At 43.5% G+C, this 27558-nt stretch overlaps 1 protein-coding gene across 2 annotated transcripts in view; it reads left to right on the top strand.

Moving 5' to 3' along the window:
* Positions 1-27558, top strand: part of KMT2C (lysine methyltransferase 2C) — a 276338-nt gene that overhangs the window by 245460 nt on the left and 3320 nt on the right. For both annotated transcript variants that reach the window (XM_073887521.1, XM_073887522.1), the window contains 19 exons: positions 361-593; positions 3304-4980; positions 5575-5670; positions 9134-9346; positions 10056-10220; positions 11632-11773; positions 11896-12043; positions 13501-13679; positions 13864-14000; positions 14796-15045; positions 16127-16266; positions 16668-16775; positions 18365-19484; positions 20395-20531; positions 21783-21925; positions 22196-22364; positions 26080-26196; positions 26794-26867; positions 27118-27226. In XM_073887521.1, the coding sequence (XP_073743622.1) occupies positions 361-593; positions 3304-4980; positions 5575-5670; positions 9134-9346; positions 10056-10220; positions 11632-11773; positions 11896-12043; positions 13501-13679; positions 13864-14000; positions 14796-15045; positions 16127-16266; positions 16668-16775; positions 18365-19484; positions 20395-20531; positions 21783-21925; positions 22196-22364; positions 26080-26196; positions 26794-26867; positions 27118-27226 (5357 nt within the window). The remainder of the gene's footprint in view (positions 1-360; positions 594-3303; positions 4981-5574; positions 5671-9133; positions 9347-10055; positions 10221-11631; positions 11774-11895; positions 12044-13500; positions 13680-13863; positions 14001-14795; positions 15046-16126; positions 16267-16667; positions 16776-18364; positions 19485-20394; positions 20532-21782; positions 21926-22195; positions 22365-26079; positions 26197-26793; positions 26868-27117; positions 27227-27558) is intronic.

Here is a 27558-nt window from a genome sequence, read left to right as displayed (position 1 = left end):
TAAAGTTGAATTAATACAATACATATATAACTTAATAGATAGTTGGCATGTGGGTTAGAGAAAAGCATTCCATTAGATAAAAGTCTTGTTTTTCAAAGATTGGATTTATAGTATTTCTGAATATGAAGTTAACGCTGTACTAAGAACATGCATTTTTTGCTTTCCTCAAATAAATGTTTTTCTAAAGTCTCCTATTTGATAAAGTTATATTATGGTCTAATATTTAGTATTATGTTTTAATGACACCTATTACAAGGTCATGGTGAAACTGCATTTCCTTATAAAATGGATTTGTATAACTTTTACATTGTTGGATCCTTTAGAAAATTAACACAGATGAATTTTTCATTTTTTCCTTAGATGATTCACAGCGTAAGCAGTATGAAGAATGGCTTCAGGAGACCCAACAGCTTCTTCAGATGCAGCAGAAATATCTTGAAGAACAAATTGGTGCACACAGAAAATCTAAGAAAGCCCTTTCAGCAAAACAACGTACTGCTAAGAAAGCTGGGCGTGAATTTCCAGAAGAGGATGCAGAACAACTCAAGCATGTTACCGAACAGCAAAGCATGGTTCAGAAACAGCTAGAACAGGTAATTTGAAGCATTCTGGTTGTTCTTTTTCGTATGGGTTGTTTTTATTATTTCTTCTCAATATTTTGGTCTTAAAATATGTTGGTATATCTTATGTAAAAGACACATTCCTGAAAAATAAAACTTTTTTTTTTTTTTAGATTTTATTTATTAGAGAAAGTGCATGAGCACAAGTGGGGTGGGAGGGAAGGGTAAAGGGAAAGGGAGAAGCAGACTCCCCACTGAGCAGGGCGCTTGGCGCTGGGCTTGATCCCAGGACCCCGAGATCATGACCTGAGCCGAAGGCAGATCCTTAATCCTCTGAACCACCCAGGTGCCCCAAATGAAACCATTTTGCTATTACTTTCCATTATAAACCAGATGTTTCTCAAAATGCTTATACTGAAATAACAATTATACTTAAAAAGAAGTAAAATTTAAACTTTTATTTAAAGTGAGACAGTAGTGTTCAAAATGGGTTAAGAGCCCACTCCTAGTAATTACCCAAGTGAATTAAAAACTTAGGTTCACATAAAAACCTGTGTACAAATATTTATAGCCACTCTACTCATATAGTCACCAAAAACTGGGAACACTCAGGTATCCTTCAGTGATGAACAGTTAGACAAATTCTGGTATGTCCATACACTGAAATAGTACACAGCAATTAAAAAGACAAACTATTGATATAGAACAACCTGGACGGATCTCAAGAGCCTTATGCTGAGTGAAAGAAGCTAATTCTGGAAGGTTATATACAGATTCCACTTATATAACATGCTTAAAATCACAAAATTACAAGGATGGACAATGTTTAGTGGTTGCCAGGGCTTAGGGATGAGGGAAGGAGGGTTTGGCTATAAGTGAGTGGCATGAGGACATTTTTTGGGGTGACAGAACTCTTCTGAATCTTGACTGGTGATGGCTACGCTAATTTCTAAATGTCAGTTTTACTTTTATCAATTTTAATTTTTTAAAGAAAGTTGAAAAGTAATCCAAATGTTAACAGTAGAAAAGGAGGAGTCCAGAGTAGATTGACTTAATAAAACTTGGAGTACTGTCAGTGTAGTGAACACTCTGGTAAACATACTCACATAGATTGTCTTATTTAACTTTCTCCACAACTTTTTGGAGAAGCTAGTGTTGTCACTATTTTACACAAGAGTCTCTTGAGTCCTGACAGAGGTAGGTGACATGTTGGCTCCTAGCTGATTATCATGGTAGGTTTTTTTTTGGTTCAGATGTCTCATTTCCAAGCTATAGCAACCACAATAATGTACCAACAGTAAGGTGATTGTAATGTAATCCCTATTGTTTAAAACTAGGACAGTTCTGGAATGAGATGGTTCTCTCTGAATTTACTCTGTGGGTCCATGTTTGTTGGGAGTAAAATTCTTTTAATGATAAATATTTCCTACTAAGTAATTTTAGCACTTTAATTGCCTGCTGGTGTCTTTATAAATTCCTTATGATGAGGGCCTGGCTTTCGCATATCCCTGGATCAAATCCTATTTAGAAGCTAATACTGTACTTGGAAAATGGAACACATCATCTGTTACTGTATAGTTGCCAACAATCCAGTGTAATCCCATTAAGATAAGCAGCTGATAACATGTTTAAAAGTATTTTAAAATGTCATGGGAAAGGCATGGATGACCCCCTTCCTGTATTCCTAATACTGTTATAGGGACTTATTGTGTACTCCTACTGCTTCACCAGTCCCATGGTAATCCCTCAGTTCTGGCCAGGCACCTGGTCAGGAAAGAAGAAAATTAGATAGTTCTACAGCCACTGGAGACCCACCAAAACCATGTGCAGAGAACATGCTAGTCGTCTGGGAAACTGAAGAAAATAAGTTGAAAAACCATTAGAGCTGCTGGGCTCAGTGTACTAGTATAATATACATCTCAGATTGGATGGTTACAGAGGACATGGGTAACACCGGGCATCACCTCCTCCTCTTCCTGAGCAAGGTGCATCCTGAGGACATGGGTTGCATCTTTATGGAGATTTGTCTGTAGCCTCTGGTACATTGTGATGGCACAAGGGTTTTTGGAATGAATTAATGGACACGAGTCAGTCATTATATTAGGAACTATTTAAAATATTACCTCAGAGTTTTGTATATTTTTTAGAAATTATCATTTGAGCATGTGATCCCTTAAATTCGAAGAGTTTCACCAATCTAGTCTTTTTAACTGGGGGGCGGGGTGGTGTACCTGCTAGTATTTCATCTTTTTTTAATACCTTGTGTGATTTTTGTATACTTAAGAAATGAAATCTTAACTTGTTTTAAATGGTTCGAGTTTGAGTTAAATCTTGGTTATTCTGACCTTGTTTATTAATGTAACTTCTAAGGCAGGTCAGTTTGCTAATTCTTGTGCAGCCTTTATTGTTCTATTTTACTTTTTGATGTGTAGCTTAAATAGTTTATAACTTTCGTGGTAAGGTTTTTAAAATATTTATTTCAGAAAAATATATTTCGAATTTGTTTTTGGTATGTCATATGTAAAGAATTTTTACAAATGACTTTAGGAAAATTCTGTTGTTAAAAAAGGTTGGCAGTCTTTCGTTAGTGCTTATCCAATTTTTTTTTTTGCCACTGCCTAAACAAAATACTTGCCTCTGCAAGATCTACCTCATATATAACTCCCACCGTAATCATCAGCCAGTGATTTAGTTTGATACCTGCAGTATAAATAAATGAGTAAGCCTAACTTTTTGATTCCAGATCCGTAAACAACAGAAAGAGCATGCCGAGTTGATTGAAGATTATCGGATCAAGCAGCAGCAGTGCGCAATGGCCCCGCCTTCCGTGATGCCAGGTGTCCAGCCCCAGCCGCCCCTAGTTCCAGGTGCCCCCGCACCTGCCATGAGCCAGCCCAGCTTTCCCATGGTGCCACAGCAGCTGCAGCACCAGCAGCACACAGCGGTCATTTCGGGGCATTCCAGCCCCGCTAGAATGCCTAGTTTACCTGGGTGGCAGCCTTCCAGCGCTCCTGCCCACCTCCCCCTCAATCCTGCTAGGATTCAGCCTCCCGTTGCCCAGTTACCAATAAGAACTTGCACACCAGCACCAGGGACGGTGTCCGGTGCAAATCCACAGAGTGGACCACCACCACGGGTGGAATTTGATGACAATAACCCCTTCAGTGAAAGTTTCCAGGAACGGGAACGAAAGGAACGTTTACGAGAACAGCAGGAAAGACAACGAATCCAGCTCATGCAAGAGGTAGACAGACAGAGAGCTCTGCAGCAAGGGGTGGGGATGCAGCCGCATGGCTCGCTGCGCTCCCAGATTCCGTTCTACAGTTCTGAGTTGCCTTGTGACTTCCCCCAACCTCCCAGGCCCCTTCAGCAGTCTCCACAGCACCAACAGCAAATGGGGCAGGGCTCACAGCCTCAGAGTATGCAACAGGGGTCTATTAATTCCCCTCCCGCCCAGACTTTCATGCAAACCAGTGAGCGAAGGCAGATAGGACCTCCCTCCTTCGTTCCTGATTCACCGTCAATTCCTGGTGGAAGCCCAAATTTCCATTCTGTCAAGCAGGTACATGGAGGTCTTTCTGGGGCCAGCTTCCAGCAGTCCCCAGTGAGGCCTCCTTTTACACCTGCTTTACCTGCAGCACCTGCAGTAGCTAACAGCAGTCTCCCTTGTGGCCAAGACCCTGCAGCAACCCATGGACAGAGTTATCCAGGATCAGCCCAGTCTCTCATCCAGTTGTATTCCGACATAATCCCAGAAGAAAAAGGGAAAAAGAAAAGAACAAGAAAGAAGAAGAAAGATGAGGATGTGGAACCCACCAGGGCACCATCCACCCCCCACTCAGATGTAACTGCTCCTCCGACCCCGAGTGTCTCAGAAACTACCTCCACACCTACAGTGAACACGCCTGGCGAGCTTCCTCCGCAAGTCGAACCTGAGTCAGCGGAGCCCGTCTGCCCATCAGCTCCTAGCACGGCAGCTGGCCAGCTGTGTACAGAACTGGAAAACAAGCTGCCCCACAGTGATTTATCACAGGGAACTCCAAATCCACAGACTTACACAAACCCAGAGGCGGATAAGCTGTCCATGGAAACCCCCGCCCCAGCTGAGGAGGTCAAACTAGAGGCGGCTGAGCCGCAGCAGTGCCCGGGCCAAGATGGGCCTGAGCCGGAGGAACAGATGGGCAATAAGGCCGAAGAAAGAGTGGTGGCTGGTCCTGTCTCCTCAGGGCAGAGTCCTCCCCAGTCTGCTGGGGCCTCGGCTCCCAAGGGAGATGCGGGCAATGAACTTCTGAAGCATCTGCTGAAAAATAAGAAATCATCTTCCCTTTTAAGTCAAAAACCTGAAGGCAGCTTTTCTTCAGAAGACGACTGTACAAAGGATAACAAACTAGTTGAGAGGCAGAACCCAGTGGAAGGATTGGTAAGTGTGCTCCCTGAAAACTACAACTTCCTTGTCTCCCCTTTGTTTTAAATTACAGTTAAGCCGATTAGTGCCAGCCACGATACTAATTTCAACAAGATTTCGCAACTTTTTACTCTAAAGGACAAATTTTAATTTTGTTGTTTCTACCTCTGAGGAGCCCATGTTTTGACTCATACCCATAACCCATATTAAGTCATAATTTGTTTACTTTTTCTTCAAAAATCAAAGACATGTACTAATGCATTTAATATGTAACACGTGCCTGTCAGCTAATTATTACCACACTGAGCTGATCTAACTGAAGAAAAAAGTGAATGTCTATGTATCTTTATTGCAAATCAGTTTGCAGTTTGCATTAACCTCTTCGTAGTACAGAAGACAGCTCCTGCACCTGCTAATACTCGCGGGGGCTCGGCTCTCGGGTAACCCTGTTGGGAATCCATTGTGTTGCAGTGTATTCATACTTGATTTTATACAAATGGAATCTTACACTATTTTATCTTTATAGTTTTCCATGCGTCAATATTCTGCCCTTTTTAAGGTACAAAACATTGAGCTTGCTTTTTTGTCTTTTCGTTTTTTTGTATGAAGAGGTTCTTTGAAAATACACCTTTACAAGATTCCATCCCCTGCATTTCAGTGAACTTCCCTGAGCCGTTTCCCAGACTGGGGTTTCCGGGTTGTAAGGTTGGTCTGCTTGAATGCTCATGCTTCCTTACTGGCGCATTCCTAAAGCTTTCCCTGTAGTGCTTCTCATTTGGGATTGTACAGTTTTCATTTCTTAATTGAATGGGGTGAAGTGGTATATTTCGCTCAGATTTTCAGTTTTAAGGATGCTAATGAAGCCGTTCTTTTAGCAAAAGTGTTGTCTTACTCTGTTTTCTCTTATTTGTGTGTTTGACCATTTTGGAGCGATTGAGTGCTGGCGTGATAGAGTCAGGTAACTTGTAAACTCTAGTAGTAACATTTTTTTCAGTCATATTTGTCGCCGCCAAATACGCCCAGTCTCTAACCACTTTCTCCACTGCATTCTGTCCCCCTAGGAATACTGAGCTACTTGCAATCCCCTTGAAGGTCTTTCTGATCTCACCACATGCTGCTGTTTCTGCCTGTTGCTGTCCTTTCTTTTTCACATCTGGCCAGCGTCTTCTTTTCTTTTAAAACTCAGTTCTAGAATCATCTACCCCAGACCTTCCTCAGCTCAACCATTCTCAGATGTGTTGATGCCCATGTGCTCACATAGCAGTTTTTATAATACCACTTAAATAGCTTCTTGAAGGGTATAGGCTGCATCTTGAACACCTTTGTGTTCTCAGTACTTAACACAGTATTAGCACATAATAAATACTCAGTGTATGGAATTGAAGTTAAGTCTTAGTCCTGATGATTATGTTACATAGAGAGGATGTTGGGATAGAAAAAGGAATGAGATCACTTGTATATGTACAAATGTTTGGACTGTGTCACGTATTCTTCTATCCATTTAGGAGGGTGGCAAGGGGTCGGGTACCTTATTACTAGGGGTAGTGACGCCTTACCGCGTTCCAGGTAGGTATCCTGTGCTGAGCACTTGCCCGAGATACTATTTAGTCATTTGGCAGGAACGGTTATTATCCCCAGTTTACAAATGATGAAATTCCATTTACTTTCTAGTCACACGACGGGCAAAATTATTGAGGCAGTAGTTGGGTAGACCAAGTTTTCCTCCATACTGAGTCTGTTTCTTCACATGTAATTTGGGGTTAGGAGAAGAGCACCTTCCTGGTTGCTGTGCAGTGAGTGGTAGAGCCTTCTTGGAAAGTTTATGAGGTTACTACTCTGTCTGCATTAAGTTCATGTGTCATCACTTACCAGGAGGATGGTCTGGGCAGGTTTGGTACTTTCTGTACCTTGATTTCCTCGTCTCTACACAGCAGGAGTTAATACTATTCCCTGTTAGGTAGCGTTGCTACAAGGATTAACAGAGTTAAAACACATTCTGCTGATAATGTCTGGAAAAGGTGCATATCTTTGACCTGCTAATTATGTATTGAGGAATCTAACATAAGGAATATAAAATTTTAAAAATATGCAAAGATGTAACCACATGAATAGCTAATGTCCTGTCTACCAGTAGAGGAAAAAATATGAGAGAGAGAATTTAAGAGAAAGAAAGTCAGTCTAGTACAGTAGTTATTGATTAAATTATTATTTTTATAAAGCTATATCTGAATGAGTTATTTTTTCATTTTTTTTGCAGCCACTAAAATTTATGCTATATAAGGATGTTTAATGTCATGGGAAATAATGTCAAGCCACTAAAATAAAAGAATACAAAGTGTGTCCATTGTGTTTTAACACAATATATGTAGGCATAGTTTGTAAAAGACTGAACACAGATACATTAAAATGTTAACTTTTTATCTCAGGCAGACATTTGGATGATTTTTAACCTTTGTGCTCTCCTATAATTAGAAGTATTCTTTGAAATGTAGTAATACGTGCTTTTTAGGGTAATTGTGAGGATTAGAGATAATGTCTGCAATGCACTTAAAGTGCTTGACCCAAACGTACTTAATAAGCAACTACATTATTAATCTCTTATAAGCCAATAAGAAATTCTTAGGTCCTTGCTACTCAAAAGTGCAGCCCTTGGGGATCAGTAGCATTGAGCTTACCTGGGAACTTTTTAAGAAATGCAGAATCTTATTCTCCAGCACAGACTTAACCATTCAGAATGTGTTTTTTAATAAGAGCCAATGGAGAGGTGCACAGTTCTAGGCCTGTGGTTCTCAAAACTTTAATGTATCAGTATCACCTAAAGAGCTTATTGAAACACAGGGCACTGAGCCTCACTCCTAGAGTTTCTGATTCAGTAAGTCTGGAGTGGGACCAGGGAATGTGCATCTCTAACCATCCCCAGGTGGTACTCCTGCTGCTCTGGGGACTACTTTTTGAGAACCATTGATCTCGTCCTGGGAGGGGTAGTCTGAGCCTGCTTAGACCTTTTACCCTTTCTTTTTTGAGCTTAGAATGGTTTTTACATTTTCAAGTGGTTGAAAAAAAAATCTAAAGAAGAGTAATATTTCACAATGTGAGCATTATATGAAATTCAAGTTCAGTGTCCATGAATTTAAAAAGTTTTATTGGACCACGGCCACACTTGTTCATTAATGAATGCTCTATAGCTGCTTTGGCAGTAGCAGGGCAGAGAGTTGAGTAGTTACGATAGGTACTGTATGGACTGCAGAGCCTAAAATATTACTATTTGGCTTTTTACAGAAAAATGTTGCCATGCATGCTCCAAGCCAGTTAGAATAAAACTGGAAACTATAATCTTTAAACCTTCAAAGATTCAGTGCAGAATACATCAAATTAAGTCTAGCAACTGTAGTTACCTATCTAGCAAAGTATAACTGTAAAGTTTAGAAATGCTGGCCCCTAAAAAAATTCCCATATTTTTAGGTATTGATAGCATTACCTTTAAGAACCTCTTCAAGGTTCTTAGCCATTAAGTAAGAGAAAGATTTAAAAAAAAAAAGAGGGGGTTTATTTGCTAGCATATATGTAGGCCCTTTCATTGACTTTAAGTATAGAGCAGTTATTACTCAGTCACATTTGTGATCATGAGCTAATTTCGATGACCAGTGTTGTTTGTTTTTATTGATCTGAGGCTAACTGTTCCTCTCAGCGAAGGTGCATAGGCTATGGAACTTATCTGTTGTTTCTGTAGACCTTGTATTTCAGCTGTTCCTAAGGGGAACCCAAAATAACTCCCCAAGACCGTGGTGCAGGGGCTGTCACGGCCACCTGGCTAAGAGCACTCCTTCCTCCACAGCTTCCACAGAGCAGGACTGAGGAGCTCTGGTCTACACTGGCACCCGCGCGGTCCTGCCTGAGGAGTAATGCTTGCTCTGAGAGGGAAAGTAGCCACACTTAAGAATTCTGCTCTTTTCTCAAGCTTTGCAGCTTACCAATTTCTGTACTTGAGAATAATGTTTGGAAAGGGGATGATCTTTCAGAAAACAGACCATTTGAGGCCACTGCCTTTCCTCAACTTTTAGTACCCCTGATAGGAATATGTGTCATAGAATGGAACTGGATTAGCATGAACTGCAAAATCCAGCATGTGAATAGTTCACTTATCTCTTAACCTTTCCAATTACATTAGCAAACTTTGGGGGCTCAAATGCAAGGTGGTTTTGGATGTGGCAACAACCAATTGCCAAAAACAGATGGAGGAAGTGAAACCAAGAAACCTCGAAGCAAACGGACCCAGAGGACGGGGGAGAAGGCTGCACCTCGCTCCAAGAAAAGGAAGAAGGATGAAGAGGAGAAACAGGCTGTGTACTCCACCACCGACACGTTTACCCACCTGAAGCAGGTGAGTCCCTCGGAGCAGCTCCTTTAAAAAGTCAAGTGAGGCATCAAATGCTTTTTCAACCCTATTAAACTGAAATTTTCTCTTTATCACCATATTTCCTAATTAAAGTAGTTACAAGGATAAATGATGTCTCAACAAGGAGTCTAGTAGATTTCCTAATTGCAAGCAAAACTGCACCATATCCTATTGGCACCCGAAAATGGCAGTAAGATAGATGGATTGGTAGGTGATGGTCAAGATTTACTTGTGTTCAGAAGGAGCAGCCTCAGCACCAAGAAAAACCTGTCTGTGTTACTTGTGACTCTGGATGCAAGGAAATGCAGCTCCTGGTCTCCCTGCAGTAAACTCTATTCTTACACCTTTGTGGTTGTTACAGAAGGTGGGAGACAGCCACTAAGAGTGCCACTGGGGTTACCTGGCCTCCCTTCATGCCCCGATTCTTGCTGAGCAAAGATAAGGAACGTGTTTTTCTTGTTAGATGCCTGGCAGCATCCCTTTAAGACAGATAAGAATAAAGCTCATTTTTAAATATATCCTAGAGATTCTGTGGTCTCTCTCACTTACTTACTCTAGCATTTTGATACTCGAAATTTTTAAGTCTTGTTTTTCTCAAGCCTTATTGGACTAAGTTGCCTTGGGTCTTAGAAAAGTTGCGAAACGCTCTGTTTTGTTGACCGTGTACATTACTCTTCAATGTGTTTTTTAATAGCAGCTCTCTCTGCTCCCTCTAATGGAACCAATCATTGGAGTGAACTTTGCGCACTTTCTTCCTTATGGCAGTGGCCAATTTAATAGTGGGAGCCGACTTCTAGGAACTTTTGGCAGTGCTACCCTTGAAGGGGTTTCGGATTACTATTCTCAGTTGATCTACAAGGTATGTTTCTTCACCAAGGTCTTACCTTGCTTCCTCTTTGGATACCATATCAGAATTGGTAGAGCTTGTCTTGTTTTTCATCTAATCTTCCAAGTTTCATTTAAACTTTATTAGTTCAGCTAAAAGGTGACAGTTTCACTGGATGAAGAGTTTCTAACATAAATATTTGTAATTTTTTATAGGTAAGACTACAAATAGTGAAGAACATCCATTATGTATTTCCATGGTAGAGAAGAAAATACCTGTTTTCCTATAACCTTTATTAACTCTTAAATCCAAATACATAGTAAATAGAATAAAAAAAGTAGTTAGCAATTTTCCCTGAAAAATGAAAAAAATTGAAAAGTGTATTTTGTCTGATGATTTAACTGGACATTAATTATAACTAGACATTAATTCTTAAACAAAAATATCAAACTAAAATTTATCTTTTGGTATTAGCAACGTTTTATAAGAGCCTTATTAGACATTCTTTACTTCACATCTGACTTATGTAAAATGCTCTTTTTGCAAAAATATTTGAGAGTATCATCGGTTTTCTGGAGGGCTTCTCTTCTTACTTTAGTGTTAAAGTCATTCTCTTGTGATGCTCCATTTATTATCACTGTCGGCTTTTCTCTTCATTTAGAACCTGTCCTAACTCTTGTAAATGCCTTCTCTTCTGATGCAAGCTGTTCTCCAACACAACTTCATTACTTTCATGAAATCCCAGATCTTTGCAAGATTTGTAATTTCACCTTGCACTTGATTCTCATGGTATTATTGGTAGATTCCAACAATCCCTGAGAGACTGATCACTCAACCAACCAATGACAAATTGATGACATGCTAAGCAGAGAGAAATGTTTGGAGGGGACTCCCATTTGTTAATGATTTAGCCATTTCCGTGTTATTGCTAAGACTTTTGCTTCTTACAGAGGTTTTGGACAATCCAGATTCTAATATTGAGGATATGAGTTGTAATTATAGGATTAGGACCACAAATTCTCAAGTTGTTGTTTTTTTTTTTAATAGAACTGGGGCATATTTTAATGAGAATTGAATAATGGAATTTTTGAGAACTTTTACAATTTATTAAAGCTGTCTTTCACTGGCTATAACAATGAAATTTGAAGAGATGTACAGAATAGAATAATGTAACTTTGCTTCTTAATTTCAAGTAATCAAGCTGGGCAGAGTAAGAAAATGGCTAATTTGTCCATATAAACATGAGTATTTCTCCCACCAAAAAACCTCCTGGCCTTGTACATTTATTTATCTTCTTGGTGTGCATTTAGGAATGAAGATGCATCTTGATGACATTTCTATAGCCTTGCTTCCATGTGCTAAAAATTCACAGAACTAAGTTTTAGCAAGGTCATGGCATATTTGCTCTGTAGCATATAATTTGAAATTTTTTGGTCTCCTGCAGCAGAATAATTTAAGTAATCCTCCAACACCCCCTGCCTCTCTTCCTCCTACACCACCTCCTATGGCTTGTCAGAAGATGGCAAATGGTTTTGCGACAACTGAAGAACTTGCTGGAAGAGCTGGCGTATTAATGAGCCATGAAGGTATGATGCTACACCTCCAAGTTGTACACCTTTGCAGAGTGTGCCTTTGTCAGCTGTGAGGTTCTCCCCATGTATCCGTTTTGACTAAGTCTATTTTTGGTTTTGTGTTTTCGCTTTTCCAGTTACCAAAAGTCTAGGACCTAAACCATTTCAGCTGCCATTCAGACCCCAGGATGACTTGTTAGCCAGAGCTATTGCTCAAGGCCCAAAGACTGTTGATGTTCCAGCTTCACTGCCAACACCACCTCATAATAATCAGGAAGAATTAAGGTAGAGGTCCTTTTTTCTCACATATTTTTTAGTTCATTTTTTTAAAAAAAAATATGTATATATTTAGCAGAATGTAGGGAAAGCATGTAAAAACATTTAAGGGGTAAAAATTTGGTGAATAGTTTTCTTTAGGACTTAGTTTATAAAACATTCTTACTATTGAATGTAATTAGTTTGTGCATTTTTAAATTCTTAGATGGTATAGGAAGTTCAACAAATAACCAGATAGACATTAAGGCAATGGGAGTCTGTGCAAAATATTTCAAAGATCATTGTCACTTAGTGATGTTTCCAGATGTCTAAGATAAAAGAGCGGCAGTCACCAATGCCAGAGAATGCTTTTGGGGAAGAATATTTAAGGACTGTCGCGCTCAGAGTTTTGTACTTCTTCGTATCAGCTTTTTAGACCCAAGATTCTGACTGGGGAGAAACCACCGTCCTTAGATAGCCACAACCCACTTAGTTAGATCTGGGAAAGGTTCTTATATACTTCATCAGGTGATTCTTTTTTTGGATAATCTGGTAACTGCCCTCTGTTTGAAGAGACATCATTTAGATTAAGTCCTTTAGTTTACTAATGAGAAAACTGTGGACCAAAAAGGAGAAGTTTCTCATCCAGATTTAGAATCCAGGTGTCCTTGCTCTCTTCTGCATCTTATTGCTAGAAGTTGCCTGATTTGTGAATCGGGAGCAGTTGTGGGAGGCAGCCTCCTAGGTGTGCATGTGTGGTGCCCTGGGGCAGGGCACCACTGGATGTCACAGGGACTGCGGCTGGAAGCCACTCTCAGGTCTCATTGTAATGTTGCTGCTCAGCTTCTCTCCACATAACAGGGTCTCCTTTGTGGGGGGAGAGTGGGAGGCCCCAGGTTTGGGAGTATCCCACAGCACTAGCTTGAGCCCACACTTGCCCTCTGACCTCAGTCACCCTAGTTAACCTCTAGCTCCTTGGGCTAGACCATTCTCTTCTTCTTTTCACCGTACGTGATCCGTTAGGAAAAATGAAGGCCCATGAGGCCCTAACGACTGAGTTTTCCCCTCATTTCCACTGTGAGCGGCAGCACCTGCAGCCGTGGGGTGTGTGAGATGGCTCTTTCCTTTTCCGGCTACAGACTCTTCCTGGTCTCAGGGGTCTGGGACTCGGCAGAGGTGTGAGTCTTCATCCTCTCTCTGCTCTGTTGTGATCTGAGCGTCCTCGTGCTTTGGCAGGTCTTTAAACTTTGGTGTTGAAGTTCCGTCAGGAGGAAACCTACTGTTGAAACTGCTTAACAGTTGAATGTGTTTCTTAGGTCTTTTTCCCAGAGATTTCTTGTTTGGCCCTGAACTACTCTCTGTCTTCCTACATCATTGCCGTTGTGCAAGGGAGGCTCGTGGTCACGCTCGTCGCCGGGGCCGGGCTGTGCAGGAAGCCCCAGTGGCGGATCCGCGCACGCTGACACGTTGTCTTTGTCCCCTCTCAGGGCACAGGGCCACGGCGGCGGTCGGGACACTCCTGACAGCTTTGTGCCCTCGTCCTCTCCGGAGAGCGTGCTTGGGACGGAAGTGAGCAGGTACCCAGATCTGTCCTTGGTCAAAGAGGAGCCTCCGGAGCCTGTGCCATCCCCCATCATTCCGATTCTTCCTAGCAGTGCTGGGAAAGGTAGGGAAAGTGCTCAGCCAGATTATTTCTCTTTGCGGTATATGCCAGTTTACTCATGTTCACACTTTGATTTTGAAAAGCCGTTAACACTCAGTGCGTCTTCCCTTCCTCCCCTCTCCCATCTCCCCTTTCTTCTCTCCCTCTCTCCTTCCTTCTTCCCTTTTTTCTCCCCCCTCCACTTAAGGTTTGGAATCTAGAAGGAATGACATCAAAACTGAGCCAGGCACTTTATTTTTCACACCACCTTTTGGTTCGTCCCCAAATGGTCCCAGATCGGGTCTTATATCTGTGGCAATTACTCTGCATCCTACAGCTGCTGAGGTAAAGATGCAATAGCTTTTTAACATTATAAACTGTGTCCCCATTCTGGGCTGTCAGGGGGCTTAGAGCAAGACATGTACAGCAGGGACATGGCGAACAGAAGCTCACAGAGCTGGGATGAGCAGTCATTCGGATGTCTGGGTGGCTTCTGAGCACTCTGCATAAGCATGGATCTCAGCTGAAGCCGGGGCAAAAGGAAGTTAGTGTCCTCGTGTTTTCATTAAAGGGTGTGTCCTTTAGAGAGAAACCTCCCGATAAATTACACATAGAAAATGAAGCCATGGAAAAGAACTTTTTACAGAAATAGTGTCAGTGTTCACATAGCAGTTGCTCATATCAAACACTAACAAATTGCTGAGAATTTTTTTCTGTCTGGTTCTGTGAGGATATTGGCAACCATACTGATGGTCCAGTGATAGGACATTTTGGCTGTCAGTATAACTCAGCCCTGGTGTGACAGCATTCTTGTGAGCTGTTGCAGACCTCTGCCCAGAGCCAGACAGAGTCCACTTGAAGGAAGTTTCTGCCTAGCTGTGAAACCTGATTAGGTGTAGCTCCCTCCTCACGGCGTATCCTATAGCTAGAATACTGTAACGCTCGCGCAAATACTTAATGTTAATTGGGGTCCCTGTATGAGGATTTCTGTTTAGGAAAGCTTGAGACTCTTAAATCTAAATGAAAGTGGTTGGATTTGCTGGCATTGTCTGTGTCCTGCAGAGAGCAGCTACCTGAAGTTTGCTTCTGTGGCTCACTCTTGCTTTTGGGGGTGACACAGCGTTCACACTTTCGTTTTAGAACATCAGCAGTGTGGTGGCTGCATTTTCCGACCTTCTTCACGTCCGAATTCCTAACAGCTATGAGGTTAGTAATGCTCCGGATGTTCCGTCCGTGGGTTTGGTCAGCAGCCGCAGAGTAAACCCAGGCTTGGAGTGTCGACAGCATGTATTTCTCCGTGGGCCACCGCCGGGACCTGCAAACCCTCCCCGATTAGCCGGCTCGTACCGGCTGAAGCAGCCCGATGTGCCGTTCCCTCCAGCAAGCAATGGTGAGCTGGTTTACGTTTGTCACCCTCGGATTCACTTTGCATTCACAGGTTAAGCTTATTCTCTGTAAAATCCCACTTCAGTTTTGAATGAGTAACAGCGTGTTGGTGTGTAGTTGTGGGTAAATGAACCTTCTGTGGGTGCTCTTGTCTTTTGTGGTAGGATCTGATGTCACCGGGAAGTCCTGGAATGCCAGCTCTGCGTGCGGGCTGCGGACCCCCTGCGGCTCTGGTTTCCACGTCTCCCCGAGGGCCCGCCGCCCCTGCCACCCCTCCGGCCAGTGTACATGAGGCCGGCCAGCGGCTGTGCTTGTGTTCTCTCTTCTGTGCCTTGCGCCTGCTCTTCCCTCTCTTTGGGCCTGTGCAGTGTCTCCACGGGCCCTGTTCTTCCCAGGGACGAGTCCTCCTCAGCCCATTCCCTCGGAGTCTTGTTTTGGTCTGTGCCCTGCTCTCAGGACCTGGCAGCTCCTCACTTCTCACCTGTGAACTCGGGGAGAGCTGCTTTGCTGGGTTTTTGAGCTCGGCCTCCAGCTGCTTCTGCCTCTCACTCGCTTTTCCCTGTTCTCCTTTCTGCCTCCATGCCCTACATGGATGATGTGCTCCAAATGGGCCTTGGATTTTCTGACCACGTTTTATCTTGGCCCCAGGACTCTCTTAGCCCTCTGCGACTTTCCAAATCACACTCATTTAAGACTCTTGTACATGTAGCTCTTCATCTTTCATAAAACATTTTTTATCGTCTTAACCCTCAAACAAAAGTAGTATCCCCCACCCCACTCGCTTTGCACTTAGGGTGACTATTAATATGGTGAATTGGTTTTCTCTCGTGCTTCTCGTGTACAAGCATTGTTTCCCCAGCTGCCTGAGCATAGTTGTGTCCCTCTATTTATACTGCAGGGCCATGCATGTAATAGATGCCCTGTAACCACTTTTATGCTTAGAAGATAAGATTTTTATTAATAACGAATAGTATCAGGAAAGTTAAATGAGCCATGTTCTGAGTTGATGTAGGGCAGCTTTACCTCTTGTACTACACTGTGTTATTGGTTAATTTGAATCACTAACAAAAGTCTTCTGCATTTAGGTCTCTCTGGATATCGGGACTCTGGGCGTGGTGGCGCAGAAGGCGCGGTACTCAGGCCACAGTGGTGCTGTCACTGCAGGGTGGTTATCCTCGGGAGCGGCGTCAGGAAGTCTCTCCGAGACCTGGCCTCTGTGAACAAGGTGCTCGCTGTTCCCTCGCTGAGGTGTCCGGCGCAGGTTTTGCTCCTGTGTCAGGAAGGAGCCCCTCCGTGGTGGCCTCATGGCCCCCAGGTGCCACCGCGTAGCCTCAGCGTGTAGTTGACGTGTTTAGCTTAAAACCAAACAGTGACAGCAGACTGGTAAACTGGATAATATGAGACCCACATATGTCTAAATAGAGTGAAATATGGATAATAAAGTTTATTTTTGTACATTTATTTTTTCTTTGGCTAAATTATATGCTAAATACTGGCAGAGAGTTACTTTTTTACTTTTACGATAGAGAGCTTTCTTTTAACATAGCATAAAAACCAACAATGGATGGATCTTGTTTTTATGAAATTTTGACTTGAGATCCCCACACATTTCTCTTTGCTTTTCAGGATTCCCGAGAAAGCTGTAATAGAATGGAGAAGGACATTGTCTTTTGTAGTAATAATTGCTTCGTTCTTTATGCATCAACTACACAAGCAAAAAATGCAGAAAGCAAGGTGAGATTAGGATAGCCTCAGTGAACAGTGTATAATGAGGGGTTTCCGTGATTTGGGGTTATGTTGACGGATAGAACAGGTTCCTCGCACTGTGTGTGCAGGAAGTCCCGGCACATGCTACGCGGGCTGAGGAAGGGCAGCCCATGCTGTTATTTCAGATAAATTCAGCTTATCTGATGAGAAGGGGGTGGGGGTAGACTTGAATTATATCTTAGAAGTTCAGAATTGAATAAAACACTAATACTAATAACATCTTTAGTTTTACTTAATTATAAATATCTTAATTTAATTACAACAGTAAGACTTACAACTTCTGTTGATCTTATCCTGATGGGAAAACCTGTTCACAAACACATTGTAAGTCTATTCCTCTATTTTGGGGAGAAAGCATTTTGCTTATGTCATGGTGGAAATGGTCTACTGTACCTGATTCTGTGTGATTTAAGTGTATCTCAATGTGTGGTTGTTATGGGTAGACATTTTTGACTGTGTTGAAGGAAGCCTTCCCATGCTGTGATACCACCAGTCATTCCTCCCTGCAGATCATTGCTCTGCTGTCTGTTCTGAGAGAATGTTTTGGAGACTCTTATTTTTATAATAGGCAGTAGTCTCCAGTGTAATGAAATCAAGCTATATGCCAAATAGGTTTAGACTTTAAATTAAAATATGTTGGGGCGCCTGGCTGGCTCCGTCAGTTAAGCATCTGCCTTCTGCTCAGGTCGCGATCTCAGCTTCCCGGGATCGAGCCCCATGTCAGGCTGCCTGCTCAGCAGCGAGTCTGCTTCTCCCTCTGCCCCTCTGCCCTGCTCATGCTCTCTCAAAATAAGTAAATAAAATCTTTTAAAAAATTAATATGTCAGGTTCTATAAGAGGAGGAATTGCTTTTTTACCAGACAATTTTTAAATTTGGTGTGCAGTTCCTCCATGCTCCTGGATTTATGTGAGGTGTATCTTCTCAGATACCCGGTGGAGGGGGGTGTGTGAAAACGGGAACCTGTGGGTACCCAGAGAGAAAGTCCCGGGGCTCGTCTGAGCTCACGTCTTCCAGCAGCTGGATCAGAGCTGGGCAGCGCCAGGGGAGAGTCATGTGTGATGTATGTTGATAGGGGACCACTGCCCCTTCTTTCTTCACATGGATGCCAATTAATTCAGCCTAAGATGAACAGACATGAATTTCAGAGAGTGGGCATAAGCTCAGAGAAGATTATGTTCTGAAGTTTTTGTTTGGTCCAACAGAAGGCACCGTTCCATTGTACAAATTAAACTAGCTCCTCTCTGCAGCATTGGTTTTTCTGGCTTTATTATGGTTAGAGAAGAGTGTCCAGGAAGGTTTAGGAGCAGAACATTCTCCAGAGATGCAGCCTTGTCGAGAAGGCCTGGGGCGGGACTCCCGACCCGGCCCTGCTCTCATCAGTCCGTGGGTGTTTGTCAGCACCTTCAGTGTTTGGCATCCGCCTCTGCTCAGCCTGGAGACCCTGTCCCTGTCGCCCACCCCCACCCTGGGGGCACAGGCCCCGTGACACCTGCTGCTTGGCTTCCTGCTCTGGGACGAACTGCTCTTCTTACTCCTGTTCCCTTTCATTGTGCAGGAGTCTGCCCCGCCGTTGCCACAGTCGCCTGTGAAAGAGACGCCTTCCAAAGCATTTCATCAGTACAGTAACAACATCTCCACTCTGGATGTGCACTGCCTCCCGCAGCTCCAGGAAGAAGCTTCTTCCCCAGCATCACCCCCCATCACTTTCCCTCCGGCGTTTGAAGCAGCCAAAGTAGAGGCAAAGCCAGACGAGCTCAAGGTAACAGTCAAGTTAAAGCCTCGGCTCAGGACTGTCCACGGCGGGTTTGAAGACTGTAGGCCAATCAATAAAAAGTGGAGAGGGATGAAGTGGAAGAAGTGGAGCATTCACATTGTAATCCCCAAGGGGAGCTTCAAACCCCCTTGTGAGGACGAAATAGATGAGTTTCTGAAGAAATTGGGCACGTCCCTTAAACCTGACCCTGTGCCCAAAGACTACCGGAAGTGTTGCTTTTGTCACGAGGAGGGAGATGGGTTGACAGACGGGCCAGCAAGACTGCTCAACCTTGACTTAGACCTGTGGGTCCACTTGAATTGTGCGCTGTGGTCCACGGAGGTCTATGAGACCCAGGCTGGGGCCCTAATAAACGTGGAGCTGGCACTGAGGCGGGGCCTGCAGATGAAATGTGTCTTCTGCCATAAGATGGGCGCCACCAGCGGATGTCATCGATTTCGGTGCACCAATATTTATCACTTTACTTGCGCCATTAAAGCACAATGCATGTTTTTTAAGGATAAAACTATGCTTTGTCCCATGCACAAACCAAAGGGAATTCATGAGCAGGAATTAAGTTACTTCGCAGTCTTCAGACGGGTCTACGTTCAACGTGATGAGGTGCGACAGATCGCTAGCATCGTGCAGCGCGGGGAACGTGACCACACCTTCCGTGTTGGAAGCCTCATCTTCCATACGATCGGTCAGCTGCTGCCACAACAGATGCAGGCGTTCCACTCGGCTCAAGCCCTCTTCCCCGTGGGCTACGAGGCCAGCCGCTTGTACTGGAGCACCCGCTACGCCAACAGGCGCTGCCGCTATCTGTGCTCCATCGAGGAGAAGGACGGGCGCCCGGTGTTCGCCGTCAGAATCGTGGAGCAGGGCCACGAAGACCTTGTCCTAAGTGATTCCTCTCCCAAAGGTGAGAGCCACATTTGCATGCCCGGCAGAGCCGGCCACTGAATGCTTTATGTTCGTATTTCCTTGTTTTCTCTCTTTGGGTCAGATTTTATGAAAACAGACATGGATTTTTCATTTACAAACGCGACAGTTAGCTTCTTTGTGTTACTGTCCCTGCTGTGCCACCTTCTCAGCACTTGCTACACTTACTCGAAATCAGAATATGTATTTGAGCACGCAGTGATAAAGCAGTGATCTGTAGATAAAGGTTGCCTGTTGTTTGCGTTGGGGGCCCTCCTAACGGCAGAAGGCAGGAAACCATATTTACGGCATATTGTGTGTATCGTCTTTTATGAGGATTACCAGGTACTAAACAGATTTGGAGCTAGAAATTGGACACTTAATTACGACTGTAGGCTCTCATTTTATTGATGCACAAAGTACTGCGGAATTGCTTTTTTTAAAAGTCTAGCTGTTTTTTAAAAAAAAGTATGAAAATGCCCTAAAGATAATTCCAATGGAAATATCAATTTCATATTTTAATTTAAATCTGAGGGGAAAGAAACATACTTCCAGGTACTGCTAATTAGATTAATCAGTTAAAAATGTAAAGTTAGGTGCCTAGTGTGATAATGAATTAAGTTCTTGCGTGAATTTGTTACATTAAACTTTCTTTTCCACTTTCATTGTTTAATTTCCTTAATGTAACACATTCTTTTCCCCAACATTTCATAAAGTCTTCAAAATAAACTGCCATTTGATACGCAGATAATAGCAGGGTGGTTAGATTACCACCTCCAAGGCTTTACTTGGTAACTGGTAAGTCTTCGAGTGGTTGGTCCATCTTTAGTTTGCTGTTTTATACTGCATCCTGTTGTCCAGAGAGCAGGTTTGTTCTAAATTGTCTTGTTTTTTGTTTTGGCCATATGTAGGTGTTTGGGATAAAATACTGGAGCCCGTGGCATGTGTGAGAAAACAGTCTGAAATGCTCCAGCTTTTTCCAGCGTATCTAAAGGGAGAAGATCTGTTTGGGCTCACGGTGTCTGCAGTGGCACGGATCGCGGAATCAGTGAGTGCCTCGGGCCCAATGTGCCGTCGGGAGTACCTCTGTGGTTGCACGTAGTGGTCCCCGCCCCGGTGTGACCGTTTGGACAGGGGCTGTAATAGGATACTCTGAGGTAGCACTTTGCTCTCTTCGTGTGTCTCAGGGCATCTGATTCATCTGGACACCTCAGCAAATGTTAACGTTCCCTCAGGGAGGTGGCTCACAAATTTCAGGTTCTCTTCGAGGGTGCAGATGAGGCAGAGAGAAGGGCAGGGGCACTGTTTTGTCCTCAGGCAGTGCTGGGTGGGTAAGGGGGCTACTGTCCCCTTTGCTTCCTCACGTTTTCCTGCACGGACCCTGACCCCCGGGTGTTTGTAGCCACTCTCCTGCCCCCGTGCCGGGCCGTCACCAGAGGGCAGTGACCGCAGGAGCACTGGGTCTTCTCTGACCTTTCTTTGCAGTCTTTTAGGATTATAAGCATGTTTGCCAGTGAGTCTGCACACAATGCTTTTGAGAAGTTGTGTGATTATAAGGCATTATTTTGAACAAGAAAAAATAATCGATGGTTGGTGGGGTTTGTTTTGTTTCTCTTTTTATGGAGAAGCAGAGGACACCCGAAAAGCCGCTGAGTTCTAGGTCTACTTGCTTTCTTTGGTAGAGCTCTGCCTAAATGATACAAATCTTTTATGTCTATAGAGAAATATGTTCACAAGAAGTGTATTCTAGAAAAGGCCTTTAACATAAAATTATTTTACAAGTAAACCTTAACCACCTGCACTCTCGGGGCATTGAGTGTGATAACCTCATCGTAGTCAGATTGGAAGAAGTGAGAAATTAAGATGTTAAACCATATAAATGATTTTTAACTATGATTTTCAACTATATTTAATTTTTAAATTCCAAATATATAAAAGTTGAAAGAACGAAGTTGCAAGTCAGTACACACTGGGTAGGGATAATCAGATCTAAAGTCACACAGGCATGTACGTTGGTTGGCCTGTGGTGGTTCTTTGGGTTAATATTTTTCTTCAAGGAGCATTTGCCAGAGTTTATGAAGTTCCACTTTGAAACTGAAACCTGTATATTAATATTGAAATAGATCTGAGTGCAGGCTGATTATGTTAACACAAGTTAAAAGACCATTTTGTCCCCAGGGAATATGTTGACAAGTTATTTCCACAAAAGTTCAAGTTGGGCCATCCCTTGGGCCAGCTCGGGATTGTCTGCAGTCATGGTCAAATAAATTAACCTTGTGTCTGCTTCGCTCCTTTTCAGCTCCCTGGGGTTGAGGCGTGTGAGAACTACACCTTTCGGTATGGCCGCAATCCTCTCATGGAGCTCCCTCTTGCCGTTAACCCCACAGGCTGTGCCCGTTCCGAACCTAAAATGAGTGCCCATGTCAAGAGGTTTGTGTTAAGGTATTTTGTTTTAACTTCACATAGTACAGCCCAGGGTTTCTAGGCGTATTAGTGGTTTTTGTGCTTGATTTGTCTGCTGCTTACAAACCCTGCTGTCTCTGGCTGTGTCTGTGCCGACCGCATCAGAGAACTCGCGGTGTGGCTCTGCTAGGCGGCTTTCCATGTATGTTCTTGTCAGTAAGAATTTGAATCAACATGGCTTGGGGCATTATTCGGAGATATCTTCAGTTTTCCTTTTATTCTTTCCTGTTGACATGCCATTGTGTGCAGGCCTCACACCTTGAACAGCACCAGCACTTCCAAGTCCTTCCAGAGCACGGTCACGGGGGAGCTGAACGCGCCCTACAGTAAGCAGTTTGTCCACTCCAAGTCCTCGCAGTACCGGAAGATGAAGACCGAGTGGAAATCCAACGTCTATCTGGCCCGGTCTCGTATCCAGGTAAGGAAATAGTCTGTCCCTGGGACAGGACGGGGTCTGGCGGTCAGAGGATACATCCATATGTGAAGAAGGATTTCACACGGCTGCAGGATTAGAATCATGTTTTTAAAATACCGTCACATCTTGTTAGTTTGTAACAGCAGTGACTGAATACGTCTCTTTGAGCATGGATGCTTTTCTTCCCCCAGTGGGAAGACCTCTGGAATCTACTTCTCTGCATCTCGATGAGCACTCATGGGAAGCATGTAGCGCTGTATTTTGCACTCACTGGGTTTGTGGAGCGTTCACTAGAGCTATTTCAAATTCTTGTGAGAAATACAAATGAAAATATTTTCAAAAGGTGCTCCAACAGGGGGAGTTCTCTTTTGGAAGCCATCTCTTCATGAGAGCACTATATTTTCTGGAGCATAGATTGTGAAACACCATTTATAGAACATCTGCAGGCTAAGCATGTAAATTTATATCCATAGTCCATACTTGCTGAACTGCTGACCTAAAGAAAGAACCCAGTGCCTATTCATCTCCCCTTGGATGTCCCAGGATGGAAGTATAAAGCTCACTTTGCCAAACATCTCAGTCCCTAAGCCTGATTATCCCAAGTGTTGTCCCCGTCCATGAGTTGTGTACCTTGGCCCCATATGCCCAGATCCAGAGCATCCTCAAGTGCTCTGTTGCCCTTCTCCCTCAGAAGAGCTCTCTCAGTCCACGCTCTGGCTCTGCCACAGTTTTTACCTGCCATAGCATCTGTGTGCATGGCTGGTGGGCCTGACTGCCTGCCTCCTCTCATCCAGTCCTGCTCACACCCACTGGGATTCCTTCAAAATATAAATCCGATCTGTATTCCATTGTCTATACTCAATTCGGATTCTTGTTCCTTTGTTGGAACCTTTTTTCTCTTCTTGAGAAAATTGTAGGATCTTCTTGTTAGTCTTGATGTTTGGACATTTTACAAAAAATGTGCCTAGGTTTGGGTCATTTTCTTTTTTATTGCTTTCCTTATTTGATGACCCTTTTTGACCTGGAGCATTGTGGCCTTCAGTCCGAGAAGTGTATTAATTCTTTTGCAAGTTCCTACCTCTATTTCTTTCTGTTTGAACCTATAGACAAATTCGGACCCATGAGATCTGGGCTCTCACAGGGTGGACCCCAGACTAGCAGCAGCGTCAGCTGGGACCTGCTAAGTGTGCCTTTCAGTCTGGCCCCTGTGGTGGGGCCCCCAGATGACCTTGCAAACACAGACGGGAACTTCCGTCTCCGTGGCCCTCCTTCTGTCCCCCTTCTGGTTGTGGTTCCCTTGTCCTTGTTCTGTGGTTTCTACTTTATCTGCTGATCTTTCTTTTGTGTTTAGAAAAAAAATAAAACTAAGAGCTCTTTCTGCTTTCGATCTTTTTATCTGATACTGTGTGTTTAAATTACAAATACGATATCTTTCTTTTCTTTCTGCTGTTGCATCAAGAATGGAGCCTCTCCAGCTCCTGGGGGATCCAGTGGTCTGCTTCTGGTGGTGTGTCTTTCTCATCTGCTCCATCAGTTACTTTTCCATTTTAAACGTTCCCAAGTAGCTCGTTCACTTGTTACCATTCCTATTTCTTTGTCGCTTTTATTCGCTGTCATTTCAGTGAGTTCTTGACCCCCGTGTTCGGTGTGTTCCGTGCCACTGTCCTGACCGTGCAGGCACGTCTGTGCATGAATGTTCCAGTGGAGTTGTTCCCATACACTGTTCTGCAGTCCTCCCTTCTCGCTTACCCTCAGAGAATCCTCTAGAGCAGCTGAGGCGGCTCTGTTTCATTCTTTCATTCTCCTCATTGGCTGTGTGACGTTCCCTGATGTCGATGAACTGTAATTAAGTAAACCGTTCCACAACTGGTGAACATTTATTTTGTTTACAGTTTTTCCCAAAATAGCATTGCCATCAGTTACCTTGTACAAATATCCCTACGTATTGATACAGTCACTCCGTTGGAGACTCTTCCCACCAGTGAGACTGCTGTGTAGAAGTACGCGTGTACTTTCCATCTTAGAGCTTGTTGGTTTTCCGGAAAGGCTGTCATTGCACGTTTCTTCCTGCGTTGGGGGGACCCCCTCTCCTTTCCCCATTTGTCGCGCTACTGCCCTTTTACACTTCCGCCAGCCGGATCCTGCTTCCTTCACTGCAGTTTCTAACCGCTGACCAGTGAGCAACGTTTCATGCTTGCCATTTGGGTTTGCTCTTCTGTGAATCACATATTCATCCTTTGCCCCTTTTCTAATTTGTAAGAACTTGTGCTAATAGATGTACTCCTCTAACCAAACACCCTGTGCCTACTAGGAAGTATGGTATCTTTTTTCTTATAAAAGTTTTAGTTTTTGCATAGTTAAATGTACATAATTTTCTGTAGTTTCTAGGTTAAGACAGTAGATTTTATTGTATATGTAGTCTCTTGGATTTCTTGATTTCAGAAATTTTAAGTGTTAATTAAGACTATTTTCTTCCATTGAATAGTTGAAAAGCACCATTTAGTAACTAACCCTTCCATGTTGCACTGAACTGTGACACCCCCGACTACTGTAACTATTAATGCATTAGATTCTCACACACGCACGGATCTACTTGGATTCTCTGTTCTTTTTCACTGATGTTCTCTGTTCTTATACCAAACTATATTGATCTCTACACATACCACTGTTTTGTGTATTCTGGTTCGTTCACCTCAGTTATATCTGGAATTGAACAGATAAATTGCATAAAATGTTTTTTCCCAGAAGATAATTCAGTTCACACACCAAAGTCTCTGAGATGGGCCTCTGGTACCGTATGCCCTACGGTGGGGCTTGATGCAGCTGCACCTGGCAGACTCCCCATTTAGCACACGCTCTTCCCTACTTGGTTACTGTGGTCTTCTGGCAGCCAGCTGGAGTTGAGAAGGTAGAAACTCACATTGGGACAAGAAAATATCACATATTCATGGAAATTATCCATATTTTTTTCAGTATGTTATTTTTCCAGAATTCGTAATGCTAAAAACTTTAAAAAGTACATAGTATGTGATTTATTAGGCCACTAGCATAGAGAGTACGAGCTGCCAAACGAGAGAACTTGCAGCAGTATTTCTCACCAGGTCAGATTCCCGTACATTTCTCTCCGGCCTCTGAACTTCAGATTACAGGAGAAAGTTGCCTTTCCGAAGAACTTTATTTCTTTCCACCTTTCCTGGTAATTAGAGCAGAGTAACTTGTGCTTCTCCTTTTGCTCTGGCTTCCAGGAACTCCTAACCAAATCCGAAACCTGACTATAGTATTCACAATCCCTTGTGATTAGCCCTATTTCTTATCGATTAAGTTTATTGTCCTGTCATATTCTTTTAGAAACAGTAATGGGATAAACACCAGAAGCTATTAGCCTGTTTAGTTGGTGGAATCTTGGCATGAATGGAAGAGAAGATGGCCTGGCAGAATGTGGTGGTCAGTCAGTGGTATGGCTTTGTAAATTTGCCTTCAGAATTTAGTAAAAGAAAGACACAAAGCAAGATAGTAATGGCATGACTTTAAGTGGTAAGATTGTTTCAGGTGATAGTATATTCAAAAAAAAAGACCGAGTTCAGGTGAAATCTTCAGTGTGGCTTTTGATGTGGCCTTTGTATGAAAGGGAATCAGGTTTGTTGTCCAAGAAATCACAGTGATTTTTGAAGTACATACACACTTTTTTCCCCCCATTTTTTATTTCTTTTTTTCACAGGGGCTGGGCCTATATGCTGCTAGGGACATCGAGAAGCACACCATGGTCATCGAGTACATCGGCACGATCATTCGAAATGAAGTTGCAAACAGAAAAGAGAAGCTGTATGAGTCTCAGGTAAGAGCCAGTCCTCCTCTGTCCCTGTGCCATCGAAAAGCTGGAAACAGGGCCAAGTTGCACTGTCCTGTGAGGTTCAGTTTTGAACAGAAGCCACATCTGGATATTTTTTAAAATTTGAGAGAGAGCGTGCACATGCACGAGAGAGAGCACGAGCAGGGTGAGGGGCAGAGGGAGAAGCATGCTCCCTACTAAGCAATGAGCCTGGCGTAGGACTCAGTCCCAGGACCCTGGGATCATGACCTGAGCCAAACACAGACACTTAACCGACTGAGGCACCCAGGCACCCCCCTCCTTTTTTTTTAAGATTTTTATTTAACATCTGGATATTCTTGTGTTTTCCTTGTTTTTTCTGTCAGTCTAACCCTATCTAGTTGGGGTTGTCGTTCACATAGATACAGCTGTAGATTAATGAGCCTCGCATTGCGAGCAACCTCCCGATCCATTGATTTCCATTCCCACCACGGACATACATGTCCCCTGATGTGGTTGTGTGACACCCACAGTGAGTGCGATCGGGCTGTTTCCATTCACTTGCAGCTGAGTCTTCCTGCTCTGAACGTGCACGTGGAGGAGTTTCTGACTTTTCTCTTTCAGAACCGTGGTGTGTACATGTTCCGCATGGATAATGACCATGTGATCGATGCGACACTCACAGGAGGGCCTGCCAGGTGAGGCAACGGGAATCTGGTCAAGGAAGTTCTGCCCAGTGGGTCCATGTGCCCACGACAGCCTCCATGATTAAAAATTCAGGGCAGATAAGTTTTGAAAAGAATTTTCATTTAAAATTGTGTTTGTTCTTGTTCTATGAATGGGCACGTAGAAATGTAATCAGCAAAAAGTTTTCCCTACAAACTGAATGTTTGTAAAGCTTCTTCCAGCTGTTTTATAATCAGTAGTTTCTGACACGGTGGCTTGCAGATATATCAACCATTCGTGTGCGCCTAATTGTGTGGCTGAAGTGGTGACTTTTGAGAGAGGACACAAAATTATCATTAGCTCCAACCGGAGAATCCAGAAAGGAGAAGAGGTAAGAGCGTGGGACCCCGTCTGCTCCGCTCATACCCCCTGCGTGGCGGCTTGCTGCTTGATGTGGTCGGCTGGCCCGGGGGTCGTCCAGTGCTGTAGTGCTAGAAATCTCTCCTTGTGGTGGGTCAGAGGGTGCCACCCCAGCACTTCACCCGGGACATCCACGTGCCGCCTTCCTCCTCGTGGCCGCATGGCAAGTGTGGACTACCAGCTCCCCACAATTCCCTCACTCTGTGCTTCCCAAACTCCACACAGTCCCGTAGCACCCATGTGGCAACACTTCCCCATTTCTTTGGGCTCCTGCCTGACCCCCTGGGTCACAGATCGACAGGA

Source organism: Callorhinus ursinus, unplaced genomic scaffold, assembly GCF_003265705.2.
Source record: "Callorhinus ursinus isolate GAN/ISIS: 27379988/994484 unplaced genomic scaffold, GSC_fseal_2.0 scaffold80, whole genome shotgun sequence".
In the NCBI taxonomy this organism is placed as follows: domain Eukaryota; kingdom Metazoa; phylum Chordata; class Mammalia; order Carnivora; family Otariidae; genus Callorhinus; species Callorhinus ursinus.
This window is presented reverse-complemented; position numbering and strand designations above follow the sequence as displayed.